Source organism: Phalaenopsis equestris, unplaced genomic scaffold, assembly GCF_001263595.1.
Source record: "Phalaenopsis equestris unplaced genomic scaffold, ASM126359v1 Scaffold000765, whole genome shotgun sequence".
Lineage (NCBI taxonomy): Eukaryota > Viridiplantae > Streptophyta > Magnoliopsida > Asparagales > Orchidaceae > Phalaenopsis > Phalaenopsis equestris.
The window spans coordinates 1,067,048-1,087,234 of record NW_018165205.1 but is presented as its reverse complement, the minus strand read 5'-3'; the positions used below and the strand labels follow the sequence as shown (position 1 = coordinate 1,087,234).

The 20,187-nt window shown below is 35.0% G+C and overlaps 2 protein-coding genes across 3 annotated transcripts; one reads left to right on the top strand and one right to left on the bottom strand.

Annotated features, from left to right (window-relative positions):
• Positions 1 to 1,443: 1,443 nt before the first annotated feature.
• On the top strand, positions 1,444 to 18,893 carry LOC110031052. Of its 2 annotated transcripts, none has more exons than XM_020734087.1 (4): positions 1,444 to 1,816; positions 3,815 to 4,001; positions 11,807 to 12,513; positions 18,658 to 18,893. In XM_020734087.1, exons 1-4 carry the CDS (start codon positions 1,814 to 1,816, stop codon positions 18,772 to 18,774), a joined length of 1,014 nt encoding a protein of 337 aa, XP_020589746.1. In that variant the 5' UTR covers positions 1,444 to 1,813; the 3' UTR covers positions 18,775 to 18,893. The 2 variants fall into 2 exon arrangements, with proteins under 2 accessions (XP_020589746.1, XP_020589747.1); XM_020734088.1 differs by lacking the exon at positions 18,658 to 18,893 and adding an exon at positions 12,660 to 12,906.
• Positions 15,975 to 19,720, bottom strand: LOC110031053 (probable tocopherol O-methyltransferase, chloroplastic). Its single transcript, XM_020734089.1, has 6 exons — positions 19,300 to 19,720; positions 17,128 to 17,297; positions 16,907 to 17,011; positions 16,601 to 16,804; positions 16,330 to 16,432; positions 15,975 to 16,242 (listed from the first exon to the last, which is right to left on the bottom strand). Exons 1-6 carry the CDS (start codon positions 19,601 to 19,603, stop codon positions 16,139 to 16,141), a joined length of 990 nt encoding a protein of 329 aa, XP_020589748.1. The 5' UTR covers positions 19,604 to 19,720; the 3' UTR covers positions 15,975 to 16,138.
• Positions 19,721 to 20,187: the final 467 nt, after the last annotated feature.

Here is a 20,187-nt window from a genome sequence, read left to right as displayed (position 1 = left end):
TTTTCTTATTATGGACAAAAAAATCAAGTTTTCTTATCATGGACAAAAAAATCAAGTTTTCTTATCATGGAAAAAAAAAAAATCAAATGGCAGCGACAAACGGAGAAAATTTTTCATCCATGCATCACATGACCAAACGACCAACTGTCGGGCGCTACGCCCCCATTCACGTCAACGTCAGGCGACGTGGCTCCCGAAAATTGGCCTTCAGAATGTGCGACTTTCAAATGTCATATTTTTTTCCCACAACTAACGCACACCAAATCTATTATTTATAGTGACGCTACGTAAGAACTTTACATGTACTACAATTTTTCCAATAGCCTGATGACACTTGTATAAAATGCAATCAAGTGTTTTATCCACCATCAACATATATATATTATATATATATTATATTTATTATGTGGCATTTACATTGACATTTGCTTCGCTAATTTTCTACTATGAGTGAGATATTTATACCAAATCATGTTGCTTGGTAATAGTTTTAACAAGAATCTATGATGATTATTATCATGTTAATGGTCTTCTTTAGGGGAGAGTGGGATGTTAATGATCACTGAATACTTATTTAGTGCATTAAGTGAATTAAGTAAACAATAAATAAATATGAATTTTAAGACAAAATAATATTATATTACAATTTATTATTAATAATTATAGTGTTAAGTATATGAAATTCTCACGGGAAAATATATAGAGAAAAATTCAAGAAAGTAAATGTAGCACTTCAATGTTATGTTTGGCAGGTTTGTGTAGTTGTTCAAAGTGTAAAATAGATTTAAAAAAAAAGAGCTTGGCATATAATGATCAAACTAAACCGGCTAAACTTAAATTTAATTTGGCCTAAACGGTTAGATTTTGAACAAAATGAAATTTAATTATTTTCTTATTGCTTGGCTGAGAACAAGTTATACTAAATACATATATTATCTACATAATTTCAATTTAATTTTCTAAGTCTTCTATTTATCTCAATCAAATGTTGCATATAATAATTTTATTTTTGTTATTTGACATGAAATTATATATGTATGTATGTGTGTGTGTATAAAGATAAAGTAATAAAATATATATATTTTGGGTTATTTGGTTAAATGAAAAATAAAATTGAACTGAAGAAAAAAATGAATATTAAAATTTAAAAACAGCAACATGTTTTTTTATTGAGGAAATTGCCCTGTCTCATTGTATCAGTCTTTGAGGCATACATAAAAGATATTTTATAGATGTATTTATTTGAATGAACTTGAAATATTTGATTAAATGCTGACTTGTTTAGCCGTAATAAAATTTCTCAACTTACATTAGATCAAATGATACAACCATTTTGATTAATTTTTGTAATCTTCTTTCAGGCAAACCTTCTTATCTATTCAAATGTTTGTTTTTGTTTAAATAAAAAGACTGATGGAGCGGCAGCGCAACTTGTGAATAATTTACGAGTATTTCAGCTTGATCGAGATTAGGGCACGGCCGGAGACGGGCCCAACCTCACGTGCCGGTGTCTCCTATCGGTCCTATCTCACCAGTCCATCGCCTTCGAAGCCGCCAAATCCAGCGCTTAGAAAGCGAAGATCGGGCTTGCGACCCCTCCCCATCTCTCTATCTTTCGCGCTTTTTCTCTATCTCCTTCTCCGGAGAGAGCACAGAAGGGGAAATAAGGGAGGAAAAGCGGAAAACTAGAGGGCGGACGATGCGAGGAAAACACTGGGGTATTGTGGTGAGCTAGTTGCCTGCTAGTGGTCTGAATTTTGTACCCGGCGCCGACTGATCGATTTGGAGGCCCCTCACTGATTTTTCACTGGTTATGGTCAGCTCAGTCTTTTTCTTGTTTTTTTTTCCTTGCCGAGATACTGAATTTTATATGTTTAGGCCATATGTTTCCACCTGGTACAGTGATTGTGGGGTAGGGATAGCATTTTCAGTGCGCCGCCCAAGTTAGTTTTGATTGGGAATGACATTAATCATTATTTTTACTTTATTGGAAAGTGTCCTCTATGTTTAAAATTAATGTTTAAAGTATGTTTGAAATCTTATTCCCTTAATCCAGTCAGTTTTACTTAGGAATGTCCTTAATATTTTCTCGATGTCTCATAAATCTTGTCCAAAGGAACAGGTCGGACGGGTCCTTTTTTTTTCCCCTGAGAGCAGAATCTCGCAGATGTGTACATGAAAGAAATAGACTAAAAAAATCTGGCCGTGTAATTTCTGAGAATTTTGGAATCAATAAGCGTGCAATATTTTATTTTGATTTGAGAATTCGGAGGTGTTTGTTAGAATCTTAGAAGCTAGAAGCAGATCTTGAGTCATCCATGCTATTATGATTTTGATCTATTTTTCTCTTACTTCTGTGATTTTGAGGGAATATAATTGCACAACACAAGACACAACACATATGCAAGGCCTAAAACCTAATCTTTTTGTTGACAGAGCCTAAGCTCCCAATCGACAGATTAAAGTGGAATCCATAATCAATTTCTTATGCTATTTGAATTTCTCATCTTTACTTCGCACTTAAACGTTATTGCTTAGCGGTGGTTCTATTAAGTGGTTAATTTGATTAATTTAGTTAGTCATTTTTCAAGAGCAGCAGAAAATTATTCCAATGATTCACTTTTATTTTAGCATGTTTTTTAAATTTGACCTGTTTTTGTAAACTTATTACTGGCATAGTAATAAAATTTTGAGCAAAATCATATTAACTAGAAAAATGAACATATCAAAAGTTATAATCGTATGACACATAAGCTTATGTGATTCAATAATATTTATTTATGTTCAAGGCTGCACTAAGATTAAATATTTCACCAAGCATTAAAAGAGAAGTGCATTAAATTTTTTTTCTTTCACACATTACAAACATAATGATAGAGGTACCACTTTTTCACATTAATGACGGAGAAAGAGTACAATTTCTTGTTATGAAAATGAGGGCCGAACATGGAGAAGCAGATGTTACTATTGCTGCTAGTAACACATTTCCTTCTTGGCCAACGGAACTTATCCTAACCATGGTTGAAAATTTGAGCCCATTTTCACCTCTCTCTCACACTCTTCTTTAATTTACTTGTGGTTGTAGGCTGTTTCAAATTTCAATTACTTTGGTGCTTTCTCCTCATATAGTGTTTTAAATTGGCAGGTAGCAATCATGAACTTATTAGGTAGATGATGGTGGACATTATAGTGTAGTTCTTAGGTTGAGAATGGTAGATTATAAATTTGCAGAAGTTAAATTGAAGATGATAGGCATATACTTGTACTACTTAGGTAGAAATAATTATATTGTCACATCTCAACATTTTGAAGCGCTATATTATTTTATCTGTGCAGATTAATATCATATGTTAGATTGAATTAGTAAAGGTATCTGTACAACCAGAGGGAATGCTTCATTCATGCTACGATTAACATAGCTTATTATGGAAATTGGACTTAATCCTTTTGATTCAAATAAAATGATTAGCGTGATTTTAGTTAACTTGCATAGATTGGACTTAATCCTTTTGATTTAAATAAGATGATAAACGTGATTTTAGTTAACTTGCATGGATTATCCTTCTATATATTACATATATTTATTATATGGTATTATATGATGGCAATGTTTTGATTGATTTGACTTTATTTATGTGTTTTTAATATTTTACCATCATGTTATTGTATTGCAGAACTTTTCACTTTTCCTTTTATCTTGAACCAGTATTATTATCACAGCCAACTTGAGTGCTAATGCGAAAAATTGTACATGTTCTCATAATCTAGTTTGTTTGTCATAAGCAATTCCTATTTCTTGATTTTTTTTCTTAAGATGACATCAAAAGCCAATGGAAGCATACAAAGGTCTGAAAAGCTAAAGCATGTTGAAGAAGCATCACCAAACTGGGTCATTATTGTAGGTGGTGCCTTGCTAAGCACTCTCTCTATAAGGCTCTGTTGCAAGCTGAAGCAGGCTTTTGAAGTTAAGAAGTCAACAAAAACTCATGTTTCATCAAAAGGTAGGATGACTAGCCTTTTGTTTGAATTAATTTCTTGTTATTTGGTGTTAATCTACCTCTAAATCATGGAGGGTTTTGTTTGATAGAGAACAGAAAGTCAACCTCTAATAAATGAAATGAATCTTGTAAATTTTATTCTCAATCATATCTCCACTTATTATGAGGTTTGATGTTACCAGAACGTTTCATTTATGCTGCCTTGAAATCATTTTCTAACCATTAATTGTAATTGTTGATCTCAAAATTCAAATCTCAAATAGGTTTTTTGTTTCATTCCTAAGCATTTAATTTCAAATAACTAGGCTATGACTACTTATTTCTATAGCCATGCATGAACGACATGCTAAGTCTAATCTTAAATTATGATCTAGCTTTATAACTCAATGTATGGAATTTTATTGATTTTATACTCCAATTGAAACAGATCATTTATTGCTTTCATAATAAAATATATTCTCATATAAGCACATTTCGACTCCTTAATTCCTTTCAAAATGCTTGTGTTGAATATCTCTTTACATTTTTAAATTTTGATAACTTCTATTCTCTTGTAGTTGATGGTTTGATTTTTTTTGTTGGATGTTGTTAGTTTTTATTTCATGCACTCAATATACCTTTCATTTTTCTTTTTATATAACCATTTTTAACTATGAATAACTTTTTTGTTGCCAACTGGGCATGAATCGACTGCTAATAGAGCATTAAGAAGAAACAAAAAGACTGTTTACAATGGGATGCAATTCAACCAACATAAATATAATGAAAGGCCTAAGTATTGTGATACAATTTGATGTAGAAATTGACAAGGTTTTCCGCAGAAATTAGTGCAAAATAAATATTTTTCTTTAATAATCCAAAAGAGTGCAAATACAAGGATAAACATCTGCAATTTGAGAGACAAACGATATCTCTCAATTTCTACAATTTGAGAGGTAGGAAGTCTCTCCCAAACCCTAACACTTAAGACTCACAACAAACAATCTCACGCATAACTAACCTTAAACCTATTAGGGTCTATTTATACTAAAACAATAATAACTAATAAAAGACTAAATTACCCTTAGGCAAAAAAAGTCAAAACTGCTCTTAGACTAAGGCACTGACGCAACAATACTCCCTCCCCTCAAATTACACCTTGTCCTCAAGGTGAAAAAAAGTGTGGGTGTTCCTCCACCACCATTGAATCTAATTCTTCATCTGCCTCCTTGTCGCACGCTATGAAAACCTATAACATTCAATCCTTCTAATGATGTCCTGGGATAAACTTCTCACCACACCAAAATTATAATTCCTTGGCTTGCTTCTCCTGAATCTCTGTCTCTAACCCATGATTTTTACCCTTGTGAAACCCTTCTCTGAACTTCAACTATCTGAGCTTTTGGTATCTTCATGGTTGTAGTAGTTCAGTATGGTGCTCTGTTTGTGTTGCTCTTATTAGCCTTTTTCATGGCATTATGATCTTCAACCAACTGTGCTAATTTTATAATTTCTCCTAAGGCTCGTAGTCTCAATGACTGAAGTGTTGCACGTATATTGGGCTTGTAGTTCCTTTCCAATACTTATTCAAAAATTCCCCTCAGTCGTCTCAACAAGAGCCCGAATCTCTCCCTATATTTCATGACAACCCCTTACCGATTCAATACAAAGAATTGCTCGTGTATGTCTCCTTCCTGAATGACTCAGAAATGTTCAAACAAGCAACCCTTAAATTCTTCCCAAAACAGATCGGTATCTGACCCCCTACATCAAAATCATGCTAGGGCTTTCCCCTCCAAGCATAACTCTGCCTTCATGAGCTTCTCCTTATCATTTAGTCTATTCATAACAAAATATCGCTCTGCGTGGTACACCCACCTGTGTGCGTCTTCCTCCTTAAAGATCAACATCTTCAACTTTTTAACCCCAACATCTTTGCCCTACTTCCTCTCTCTTTGCTATTTTCCTTCATGCATCGAGGGTAAAACTTCCTTTTTCGATCATAATCATATCCCATCTTGGTTTTTTTTTCTTTTTTCTTTGTGCTCTTGCATACCCCTTGTATAACCCCTTCATATTTCGGTTCAATCCCTCCATTAGAAATCTCTAATCCACCCCCCACCTCAATCGGAGCCCTGGGAGGATGTTCTTGATGGTGGATGCTTTTCTCCTCGTGCTTATCTCGTTCGATCTCTTTTTATTTTGATTTAGCCAATGAATCTACTCAACCCTTGATTAGGGTTTGCAAGCTTAACTACCAGTAGGGTCTTGGATTGCATCTCAATAATCTTTTATGTTCTCCAAGCTATCGAATGTGCACTTAAATCAATTTTCTATGGAGGAATACCTTCCTTCTATGGTGGAGAACCTTTCCTCATTTCCAGATCTAATTTTACTTTTGTCGTCCTCCAACTTCTCCAAATCATCTATTTTCTTTACTGTCATCTCTCGATCATGGATTCAAAACTCCTTTATGCTGAAATCCCATTGTCAGCATCCCAAGCACCCAAATCCCAACTGTCCTATAAGGTATATAAGCTGCAATCCCTTTCTTGCTTTCAGATCACACGGTTCGGTTCGAAGGAATGCCACAATCCTATTGTTGCCTATGCAGTTAACTTTGAATGTGATCCCACGCGACAATATCCATGAATCTTAGAGCGGGAACATGGGAGTTTTGGGTCTCTGTATGCCGCGAGTACCAACGTACGCTTCCTAGATGTCGGAATCACGTAGTTGTTCACATGTGCAGGAGACGGAAGACGAGATAACGACTTTGCTTTCCCAACAAGCTCAAATTGCGATTGTATCGCTAGGGTTTGGTCGCCGCGATTGTCTTCCCAATCAAGCACTGTGTTGCACGCCTTGATCCTCCTAACCAATCACGTGTTATCGTAGATTTTTGCCGCAATGCCTTCCCTAAGAATTCATAAGCCGCGACCTGTACGACTAGGGCGTAGTAGGAGGAGAGGTGGGAGTTTCAGAGCCTCTGTAGGTTGTAATCTCGTCGGAGCCTTTCTTGCTAGCTTTGATCGCGACTGTATGTGAAGACGGTGTGGGAGGAGGCGAAAGATGGAGTTTCGGGTCTATGTAAGCTGCAATCCTTTGTCGTTATCTTGCACTCGATTGAAACTTTGGCTCTCGATCCGCTCGACATTTTTCTTTGATTCTCTGAACCACTGCTCTGATACTAATTTGATATGATTTGGAATAGAAATTGACAAGATTTTCCGCAAAAACTATGGCAAAGCAAATATTTTTTTTAATAATAAAAAACAACAATGTACAAAGAGAAATACCTACAATTCGAGAGGTATGCGATCTCTCGTAATTCCTATAATTTGAGATGTAGGAAGTCTTCTAAAAACCTAAGACTCACAACAAACAATCTCATGCACAACTAACCCCATACCTTGTAGGGTCTATTTATGCTAAACGATAATACATAATAAAAAGCTACATTGCCCTTAGGCACATAAAAGACAAAAAGTGCCCTTATGCTAGGCACGAACACAACATAATGGAAGAGAAATAACATTGATTAGATTGGCCAAACATTTTTGGCAAACTTTCATTAATCTAATCCAACTTTCTGTTTACCAGAAAATCTAATCATTGTGCAAAATTTTTTAAGGCAAAATTTTCCAATTTTTTACTGGCATTTCCTTGCCCATGGTTTGCCAGGCATGTTAGGTTTGATCACCTGGTTTGGGGATTCTTATCAAAAGAATCCCCATTGAAACTTTAGCATGTCGATGAAGATGGTAGTTTCCCTTTTCCTTTATCAGAAGAATGTTATGCAATTAATATTGCACTATTCTCTATCTTATTCATTTGTATATATGCCAATTGGTTTGCTACTAAAACCTGAGAAATGTTGAGCAATATATATTGTAATACTAATTAATGTGATTCTTCTTTATCTTCTTCATTTGTATATAGGTCAATCGGGCTGATTTAACTTTAAACTATTATGGTTAGCTTAGTGATTTGTCATCATTATTACTCGAAGAAGTTCCTGAATATGCCTCTAATTGAGAATTACGCAATGATAAGCATTTGTAAGAAGAATTGATTGCAAATGGTCTGTATTGTTTATAAAATAGAAGTTTTTTCTATATTGAAGAATATAGAGTATGAGTAGAGCTAGCTCTTTGCAATAAATAATCTCATTTATCGTCTTGTTAGTCTGCATGTTCAATCTAATATTGTTTGTGGAAGATTTCTCGGCTTTACTATAGATATAGATGTAGCCCAAAGAGTACCAATGAAGAGAGATTTAAGTTTAGTTATTTTCTTAGATGAATTGCATCATAGATGGCTGAGTTGATATCTTGGGCTGCGAAGGATAAGTTAAACCAAACTAACGGAAAATTCTTGGAGAGAGGATTTGATAAAAGGACCTTGAGAGAATTCAGTTGGCAGAAATTTGGCCAACAATACAATATTGTGTATTAGATTTCATGAATATGCATAAAACATGGTTGGCCATTATTATAGGCTTATAGGTGAGGATTAAGATTGGTGGCATATGATAAGCTATGTGGTAAAAAGGACGAGAAAATAAATGAGCAGAGCTTGTCTTTTATTAGGTGAGTTTGGCTGATAATTGTTGATTAGTTAGTAGCTTTGGACAAATTTTGAATTGAGGGTAAGTATCCTTAACATGTTCTCCCATAGAGAACACTTAGTAGGCTGGTAGGTACTCTTGATGAGTAGTCGAGTCCTTCGAGCAAGTTGATTTGTCGAGTATGTGGCTTTATGAGTCTCTTGAATGAATTCAGTAGCTTGGTTCTGAGGGCAAAGCAAGGACTATCTCTTATACGAGTTAATGAGATTCAACCTTGTGTATTTTAAGGCTTTGGGCGAGCCTTTGGCTGGGTGATTATGATTTATGAATTACAACTTAACTAATTTTGGGTTCTTATATTGACTTGATTCACTTGAGTTTTTACATTGATTTGGCTTACTTGACTTGGATAAATATGACACATTAATTTATTGATTGTTTTGTCCTATTCGAGAAGCTGAGAATGAGTCTCTTTGAATAGCCTAGTTTCACTAGGTGAGTTCAGCATTATCTAGAAGTGTTTGCTCTACAACATGCTTAGATCTTTGACAGATGTTGGGCACATCAACAACGGCCGATATAAATATGTGGCTTGAGGTTCATTCTTAAGATCTTTTATTTATTTGTGCTCTCTTCTCTGTTTGCTTTCCAATTACATCTGTTGTGCTTTTTTAGAAGATGAGGAAGATTAAACATCCCATTAGTTCTATTGTGGTCTAGGAGCTGACGTAATGATATAGATAGGTAAAGAAGCATAGAGCTATGATGTCTGTAGAGGGATTTGCAATGGTGATATATCTAATTAAGAAGTTGAAGACTAAACCAGTGAAAGAAGTAGAAGGTGGTCAAGAGTTGGGCCTTCTACCAACTAAGGTGGCTATTGACGAAGTCTCAGAGCTCGAGAAGATTAATGCTAGGAATGTGGCTGTGGGAATGGACGCCTCGACTTGTTTATTGAAGATTTTTTGTGCTATACCCTGACAAAAGTAGTGAAGCTGATTGAGATCCTTCTAAATATATTTGACCAAGCAATGAGTTGAACATTTTGATCTACTTTTTTATGTGAGATTAATATAATAGTCACATATGTGTAGTGATGCTCATAAGAGCTAAGATCTTAGTTTTCATGTTAATCTCCAATCTCCCAAAAGCCAATATAGAGGAATCTTTAAGCTTTGGGAGCAGCTTTAGTGGAAGGAAGTCATTCCTTGAAGTTACCTAACTAAAGGGCGATAAAGTCGGGAATGTTGGCGAGCCAATTCTTAATGAATCCATTTGTAGGAAATGAATTGTCAGTGATGAATGCATGACAAGAGACAATTTGCTCGTTGTTGGATATGATCACATTGGGAAGATCCTTAGCAATGGTTGCAAGTGGGGGGTGGCCCTTGTAATGATGACTTCTTGCAACCATAGATGTTAATAACACAAAATAGTGGCATTATAGCCCATAATAACATGACAACTCTTGTACTATTTGCATTAAAAGGTTAAACAAGGCAAAATAGCGCGCATTATATGTGCTATATGCGCTATATGCGCGTATAACTCATATTCCATAACGCTCATGATGCCAACCATTTTATTTTCCTATTTGTATTTTATTTTTTTAGGTTGATTAATTTATTTAGATTACTTGTATGATTTTAAAGTTTAGATCTAGCATAATGCGAGTATTTTCATAACTAAGTTCAGTTCTTATGCAAGTGCAATTGCCGTAATCTAATTTAGAGTTCAAGCAATACTTTTTTTTATCACACAATAGGTTTTATAAAGAGTAGATGTTATAAAATTTTCCTTTATCCTATTGTGTGATAAAAAAAGTATTGCTTGAACTTAAAGGAAAATTTTATAAGATGGCGGTGAGACCTACAATGGTCTATGGCGCAGAATGTTGGCCTTTAAAAGACAAACATAAAACAAACAAAATGCGAAATGAATATATTCGTGATAGGGTTGGTGTAGCTCCACTGGTGGATATGGTTAGAGAGTCGTTTTAGATGGCTTCATCTCATTAGATGCTGGTCATCTAATGGTCCGGTTAGGAGAGTAGATGTTTTAGATTCGACTTATGTTAAGAAAGGCAGAGGCAGACCTAAAAAGACTTGGGCATTTTGTATAAAAAATGATCTTAATTTATTAGAATTCAATGAAAATATGACACTCAATAGGACGCAATGGAGAAAAAGGTTCATGTAGCGGACCCCACTTAGTGGGATAAAGGCTTTTTGTTGTTGTTTTTGCCGTTGCATACTTGGTGCGTGCTGATTTCCTGCATATTTAGATTCACATGGGCTTAGGATTTTAGGGTGCATGCTCATTTTCACTTTGAGTGGCTGGTGGCATTTGACCAAATAGTTTTCTTTTGCCATTTCCTGCGGTTGACTGTTAGGTCGGAGCTTTCCGCCACGCTAAGCCCGCCAATTACTTTGAAGACTTTTTTTAGGCTCAAAATGTGTGATTTAGCCATTTATTATAATTAACCAAAGGATCACTTTTATTAAACCTTGCTTCTCAGAATTTTTTTGGGGCGACTGCATTCGTCTTCTAAGTAGAACTGCTGTGGTAAAAATATTTTTTTGAAAATTATTGTGGTTATTATAATGTTCTTGAAAAAATGAGAACCTTTCTTCTAGCTTTTGCATTTTAACAAATTGATTGTAAAATGTTGCTTCTTTTTCCTAAAAACATTAAAAACTCGCCACATTGAAGCGTGGTGACACTTTAAAAAGCATATCAAATAGACCCTTACTCTCCTCTGACTATTCAAGAAGGGAAGGTCCATAGGGAGAGATGGAAGGATATTCGTCATTCTTCCCCCAAGGAAAGCAATATTTTAACCTTTAGCGACTACGTTTTGTGTAACTTTAACGAGAACAGTTGCCAGTCCTTCGTAGTTGAATGAAGGATGCCAAAATATAATTTATTATGAAGCTGGGTGCTGGCTACAGAGTTGGTTTACCTTGGGCTGTTCCGATTCAACAAGCAAGCCAGCTGATATATTGTCACTCATATGATTAAATATTTCAGTGTGTTGGAATGATTGAATGAGCTGATATTGGAATGATTTGGAAATTTTTATCATGAGTTCATGATTGTACACCACCAACATTTTGTTTGAATTCTCATTCCGCCTTATCGAATTTTTCACACTGCTAATATTAAGGAACAGATACAAAATAAAGACATCAAGATGTATCTTCCTGTACAAGTTTTCTTACATCTTATGAAATTTTATTTAGTTTATTTGGCCAAACAGGGATCTCAAATAGCGCATCAGGAGGAAAGTACGCACCCATTAGCCCCATGTCTAAAGATGGTGATGATTATCTTTCTATGGTCAAGGTGCCATCAGCTCAGTCAAGCATGGACAATGTCAGACCAATACAGGGATCATTACTTGATCGCTTTGAGCTTCCGTTAAGTTCAAATAATTTGGATTCTCCCTGCATATCGGAATCGGGATCGGATATCTACAGCAAGAGAGAAGTTATGCAAAAACTACAGCAGCAAATTAAAAGGCGAGATGATATGATAATAGAGATGCAAGCACAAATCACATTCCTCCAGAACTCTCTGAACGTTCAAATGGCACACACTACCCATTTGCAGGCTCAGCTTGATTCTTCATATAGAGAGCTTTTTTATTCAGAGAGAGAAATTAAACGGATCCAGAAAGCCATTGCCGATCACTGTGCATGCAACATTATTTCTCTGGAAAGGCCTTCGGATGCTGCTAATGGACATGCCGAAGAACACCATGATGACTATGCTGATGCGGGGTTGCTTTGTATTGGTTTTGAGAAGAGCAGAGGGGAGGATGTGATTGAGATGCTTAGGAAGTCTGTGGAGGAAATGAAGGAAGTGATTAAAGGAAAGGATTTCTTGATTCAGAGCTACAAGGAGCAGAAGATGGAACTGTGCTCAAAGATGACAGAATTGCAGCTGAGGCTTCCTTCTCAGCAGGTATCAGTACCTAACATTTTGTAGAAAATATTGGCAGAAGCAATTTTTTATTCATGTTAAGATGAAGTTTTTTTCTTTTCATCGATCTGCTGCTCTTTCATGTCTTTATGTATATAATACCACGCTTATGGAGTTATTTGTTTTAGATATTGTTTCATTTACTTGTTTCCGCCTGAAGGCTTGACAATAGATCAGTAAGATTGAAGAAGAGACTCGAGCTGCTTTGCTTTGATCTAATGATTTTTGTACGATGTGTTGTTACTTGTGCATAAATTTATATGATAAGTGGAAAGTGGAACTTTTAATTACTACGAATCAATCTGCTTCAATGAAGACAGAAAAGTATGTTAGAAATATGCTGCCTATTTTACACTTTTTGATCGGACTTTTTTGTTATTGTTGATATCAGCCTCTTTTTATGAATTTCAGAAATGATTAAATTCTATGCCAAATGATAATTTATCTACCATGAGATACAACAACAACAACAACAAAACCTTTATCCCACTAAGTGGGGTAGGCTACATGAATCCTTTTTCTCCATCGTGCTCTATTTAGTGCCATATTTTCATTTAAATGTAATAAATTAAGATCATTATTTATACAATATGCACAAATCTTCCTAGATCTAACTCTGCCTTTCTTATACAAGTCGATTCTAAAACATCTACTCTTCTAATCAGATCATTAGATGGTTGACGTTTAATGTGACCAAACCATCTAAGACAACTCTCTCTAATTTTGTCCGTCACTGGAGCTACACCAACCCTATCACAGATATATTCATTTTAAATTTTGTCTCTAAGTGTAAATCCACTCATCCATCTAATGATTCTGTTCTCAGCAACACTTAACTTAATTTTTTGCTTCTCTTTTAAAGGCCAACATTCAGCGCCATAGAGCATTGCATGTCTCACCGCCACTTATAAGATTTTTTTTTTTTCAGTCTAAGCGATACTTTTCTATCACACAATAGGCCCGAAGCATTCCTCCACTTCAACCAACCAACTTGAATTGTACTAATAACTTACCATCAATATCACCATCACTTTAAACAATAGACCCAAGATATCTAAAGTGTTCACACCTTTTAATAATTTGATCACCCATAGTTACATTCTTGTCACTAGAGCTGCTACTACTAAAATTACATTCCATGTATTCAGTTTTAGTTCTACTCAAACGAAGGCCTTTGGACTCCAAGGTAGACCTCCATAATTCTTTTTCCTGAGCTTTTTATCTCGTCTTATCCGCAAGAAGGATATCATCAACAAAAAACATGCACCAAAGTACATCCTCCTGTAAGTGTCCAGTAAGACAAAAAGATATGGGCTTAAAGCCGATCCCTGATGTAACCAACAAAAATAGGAAAATATTTGGTGAATCCTCCTTTTGTTTGAACACAAATAATGACTCTTGTATACATATTTTTAATGACTTAAATATAAGTCATATCAACACCTTTCTTCTCAAGAACTTTCCAAAGGATATCTCTTGAAACATTATCGTAAGCTTTTTCTAAATCAATAAAAATCATATGTTAATCCTCCTTATTATCTATGAACTTCTCCATCAAGACTTTCAATAACTGTATAGACCAACCATCATAAATCCAAATTGATTATGAGAAATCTTTGTAATACTTCTTAACCTATGTTCAATTATCCTCTATGACCCATCAACTTAATTCCTCTATAATTTGCACACTCTTCTGCATCCCCTATATTCTTAAAAATGGGGACCAAAATACTCTTCCTACACTTCTCAGGCTTCTTTTAATTTTTTAAAATAATATTAAAGAATTTAGCAAGCCAAGAAACTCTCAAATCTCCAAAATATTTCCACACTTCAATTGGGATATCATCAGGTCCAACAAACTTTCTTTCCTTGGTTTTCTTTAAAGTCTCATCAATTTTTTTTTTCTAATGCGACGGCAAAAATGAAACACTTTATTGTTATTAACGATATTAAGATCATTAAAGTCTGTATTTTTCGAAACTTCATTAAAAAGTTTATCAAAATAATTCACGCACCTATTTTGAATCTTTTTCCAAGAAAAACACTTTTTGACTTCATCTTTAATACACTTTACTTGAGTTAAATCTTTAATTTTATTTTCTCTTTGTTTGAATGGTTTATACATATATTTTTCACCATCCTTAGTATTTAATCTATTATAAAAATAACTAAAAACATAATTTTTAGCATCACAGATTATTCTCTTAGACTCCCTGCGGGTCATTTGATATTTTTCTTAGTTTTCTAAGTTGTTACATTTAAACCAATTTTTATAATATAGCTTCTTATATTTTATATTTTTTTTGCACATTATTATTCCACCACTAACTATTTTTATTTATAGAAATTTTTTCTTTTGATACTCCAAATACAACTTTTGTCACTTATTTAATAGTGTTTGCTACTTTATCCCACAGAAATTGCTTCTTCATGAACACCCTAAATTTTGAAATCTTAAATTTTACTAATAAAAAATAATTTATTTGTCTTCTAGGTTCCTCCATCTAATTCGTCTTAAAATCTAAAACTAATAATCGACGTTGAGTACTTAAATTCTCACTTAGAATGACCTTACAATCTTTATATTCTCAAAGATCTCTTATTCTCATAAGAAAATAATCAATTTGTGCTTTATTAGATCCATTCTTATAAGTAATAATATACTCATCTCGTAATAATTATAAGTAATAATATACTCATCTCTTTTCTTAAATAAAGTATTAGCAATAATAAAATCATATGTTATAGTAAAATCTAATATAGCTCTACCTTCTTCATTAATCACTCCAAAATCGTAGCCATCATGTGAATATTTCTAAAATCTTCTACCATGAGATGAAAGAAGATATATGTGTTTGCCAGAAATCTTGAGGGAAATGATCAAACATTAGATTGTTTGAGGTTAATAACTAAAATGGCAATCGAGGCATGATATTTATGAGATAATTTCCTAACCATCGTATAAACATGTGGAAACAAAAGCAGTTAGTATGCAAAAGTTAATTTTATGACTCAAAAGTCTAAAATAGGGATTCGCATTTGATTGATTAATACATCTTTTAAATTAGTTGGATCGTATTAAACATCACATAGAACCAAATTAGCCATATCATGTATTTAATCGAATCAAATTAAATTGGATTATAATCTAGTTTATTAGATTCGGTTTTATCTAACCAAGTTTTGAAATTATACCAAATTTTTACAAAAACGCAATATTATTCGGCAAGCAGCTCTCAAAAGTCCCGTGTGGATTAGCACCGATTTGTAAATGCTGGCAAGTTGATAGAGATGTCTCACGTGGGCTATTTGTGAGTAGGGGCCCAATGAATTAATTTGAAACCAGAGCTACAGGCCTAAAATCCCAAAAGAATAAACCACAAAGAACTGATGGCTGGACGAGGGCTAACAAAGAGAACCCAATCCTTTTTCAACAGAGAATGGAGATCACAACAAACATGTTTATGAAGAAAATTTCAACTAAAACAACACAGCTGATTTAAAATGAAGGTACAGATTGTCATCCACTTGTTTTAGCATACTTTTCAGCTCATATTACATCTAAGATTTATTCAACGCCATGGAGATTAAAAGGAAAAAGGTTGGATTATTCTGGCTTCTGACATGTAATTATTGTAAATTTAATGAGCCCCTTTTTATATCCTTCGATCATCAGAGGCATCACAAGAGCTCCCTTTATAGTCCTCCATCCTTTCAATCCAAAAATTACAAGAAAGTAGCTCAATTTACATACCCAAACCAACGTTTTAAGAAATCAAATTACAGCATGAATCTTACCACTTCTCAACAGAGATGTAAGGCCTCGCCATGTTAATGCCGATTGAATAACAGCAGGCCAAAATGGAGCAACTTTCTCAGTCCAATCAGCCGTCTTAACATCCTGTGACATGATTTCATTTCCAGAAAAAAATAAAAAATAAGAAAGCAGCAACTCAAGGTACTGATAAACATATATCCTGCTCAACACTACAGTTAAGTGTAACTTGCATGATTTTACATGTCAGAAAAGCAATTGTGCCCGTAATTCAAGAATTTTTAGCAAATTTACCTTGAGCTGTAAGGCGCTGGCAATATGAAGGTAATCAGCTGCAGAACACCACTTGGGTAGGTAAAAAGACTTGCATATCTTATTCAAGAGATTGATCTCATCTGGCTTCAGTTCTTTCTCAGTTGGTAAGAGATCTCTATGGCACCATGTAACTATTATGATGGTGCCACGTGGCGCCGCGACTCGTGCCAGCTCACTCACAAACTGACATCATAAGAATAGCTTATATACTTAATCAGGTGATTCTTCACAAAGCTAAACTATCACAAATAACATGCAGGCCAAATATTCTTATATGCTTATCACCTTTTCTTTGTCAGGCATATGTTCGCCGCTCTCCATGGACCAAACTAGATCAAAATGACCATCAGGAAAGGGTTGCTCCAATGCATCAGCTACCTGGAATGACACCTGTTTCAAAAGCAGTCATAAGCAAAGTGAAGAACAAAAGGTTAGCTATTCTTAGAAAAAAAATTAAATAAGATGGAGAGAAGGAGCATTAATGGAGTTTGGTGAAGTTGAAAAACCTTGTCAGCGAGGTCCTCAGCCATGGCTAGGTCCTGAGCCCTCTTAGCTTGAACAGGGCTCAAGGTGATGCCTTGGACTTGGGCTGCATATTTCTTTGCCAGATATCTTGAACTGCCACCAATCCCACACCCAACATCAACTATTCTGTTGGGCTTCTTTAACGGGACATCTGTGTGAGCACACATATATAGAAAACATGGTAATTATTCCCTAAATATGTCATTTCACGGAGATTATTAGATCAAAGCTCCACTTTGAAAGCATGTTGCATTGCTGTCTTTGGATGACCTAAAACTTAGAGATATATATGCATATATGTCTATATATATGAATTACTGAAACCCTGGCCTTCCCATCAGTGCTATTTCATTGCTCTCATAAGGACAATCAAATTTATGCCAAAATTTGCACCCAATCGTCCCAATCTTCTAGCAATGATAAAATATAGCCTATGTTAACAATTCATTCATAATAATGTGGTCCTTGGATCTTAATATTTCAACTCTGTTACACTCGTGCTGTCAAGAGCTTCATGGAGGTGTTCTCCATTCGTCGATCAGATAATTTGCTATTAGCAACCATTAATTAACCATTTTAGTTTGTTTTCGTGACATATGTTTTCCGATCTAGAATTTGATTTGAATATCATTGACCTATTAACTCTATTGGTGATTGTCACTGGATTAGAGACTTCACTATTGTTCATTCATTGATTGGAGACTTCACTATTGGTGACTGTCACTGGACAATTATAATAGTTTGCTAGCTGCCCGCATTTTGAAAGGAAGAGGGAGTGATTTATGTTGTTCGATCTAGGAACTAATTTGATAGGTCTTTATAAAATGTATGAAAATGCCCTCTCGATATCTATAAATTGGCTTTATTTCTGGGCATCTTAACAAGAATTTAGGAGAAAGAAAAGTATTGTTCATAGGAGAATTTTAGAGCTTTAGTTCCTGTTGGGAACCACTAATTAGTGTTTTCTTGGCCTGTATTTCTCCTTCTCTTCCTCAAATATTAATTAAAGTTTAGCAATATTAGAAGGACCATGCCGCCTTCTTGTGCTTGATGAATTATGATTGTTGTCACCTGAAGTGTGAAGTCCACAATGGCTGACATTGACGCCCATTGTGTGACTGACATTGACGCCCATTGTGCTAATATGTTGACCCACGATCTCAAGCGCCACTCATCCTCTGCTTACATTTGATCAACATGGATGCTTGCTAAAGTTCCATAGGTGATTGACATCTAATCTTTTTTTAGGTGATGTTTGATTTGCTAAAAAAGCAATATAATATAAAAAGAATGACAGTTGTTTGGGTTGCTGCAAAAAGAGTGCATTGCATTTGTTTTGCAGGAATTTTGAAAATGTGAATGTTTGTTTGGATGAATTCCAAATACAATGTACATTTGAAGTTTTTTCTTTAGTTCATTTTCAATGTTTTTAGAATTTATTGGATTTGGGTGGATTTTAAGTATAATATTTTGCATGAAATGTTGCTCATCACGGTTGCCTGTCCTCACAGCCGCTCCATAATCGGCAACCGCAAGCCACTGCCAATGTTGCCTCCCACCCACCACCGGCCTCCTCCACCGCAATTTACCTCATCTCCGACAACCTCCGACTGCCTATTTTACATTGATTTTATTTTTTTAAGACGAAACAAGAAATTGTGAAGTACTGCATTTATTTGACTCTACTGATCAGATAATAATACATTATTTTTATTTAACACTACAAATCAAACAATCCTGATTCAATTGAAATACAGTGTATTTAAAATGTTTTAAAATTGTTTGATTTAATTTAAATTAAATGCAGAAATTTATATTTTTTTACTTATTGTGCATGTAATTTATCCGTTCAAACTTTTTCGTTGTTTGTTGCCTTGAAATTTTATTGAAAAAAAAATAATATATAACACCCAATAATTGTGGCTCGAATCTTCTCGCCTACAAAAGACTGCTGTTGATGGAACGGCACGGCGGACGCTTGCATCCATACGCCTAGATATCTACTAATAATAGCTGAAAAATAACACGTGCAAGACAAATATGTTTACTTTCTGACCTACATCCCCGAGCCTGCACGTGATCCATCGTTTTAAGCCGTTTCACTTGGATCGGATTTCTGCGCCTTCAGAGAAAGAGAGAGAGAGAGAGAGTACCTGAAACTCCGGCGAAGCGAAGAGCCTCCTCGACCATCCGTATCTGTGCGGTGCGGTGGCCGGACAGCGTAGTGGAAGAGTCGGCGTCGTAGAAGCCATGGTGCATATGTTCTCCCCATACAGTCTCCCAAAGCCCCGACGACTCATCGTAGAACTCCGCTATACCTTTCTTTATTCCTTCTTGGGCCGCCATCGGACGGAACGACAGCCGCCTCCGTCCCTCCACCGACACTCTCCGCCGTGAAAGCGGAGGCCTCCGGATCTTCAGAAAAGCTAGCTTGTATGAGTACAACCCACTGCTCATGGAATCGTTTCGGATACAAGGCAAAGAAGGCGGCGCGGTATGGCTGCGGGACCAGCTTGCTGCACCTATATTTTATTCGTTCGCCTTTTATGAGTCCCGCAAGCTCCGGTGGCCGCTATCACTCCCCTTAAATCGGTCTCAGATGAGATGGATAATTCCAAATTATGAATAAAATAAGAGTTCAATTTAATAATTATGAAATTAATTAATTAGTCTAATCAACACTGACAACTTCATAGCAAGTAGGTTTCTTCTCTTTTGGCAATTCGATGTCTACCTGATAATATTTATTATTGTAAGACAATAATGCGATGTCAGTTGTGGGGCCATACTAATTGAAAGGGTGAATATATTTCTAAATTTATTACTTCAGTTAGCCGACTAGCTTGTATTAATTAATTAAACGAATGTTATTTATTTATTTATTATTTCTTTGAAGGTGAGATTTGAGGCAAATGCCTCACTATCAAGCTATCATCCCTTCTTAATTAAGCAAACTTTTCTTGCCACTCTTTTTGCTTTCATTTTTTGTTTTATTTAATCGTATTTTAAAATATAATATATATATATATATATATATATAT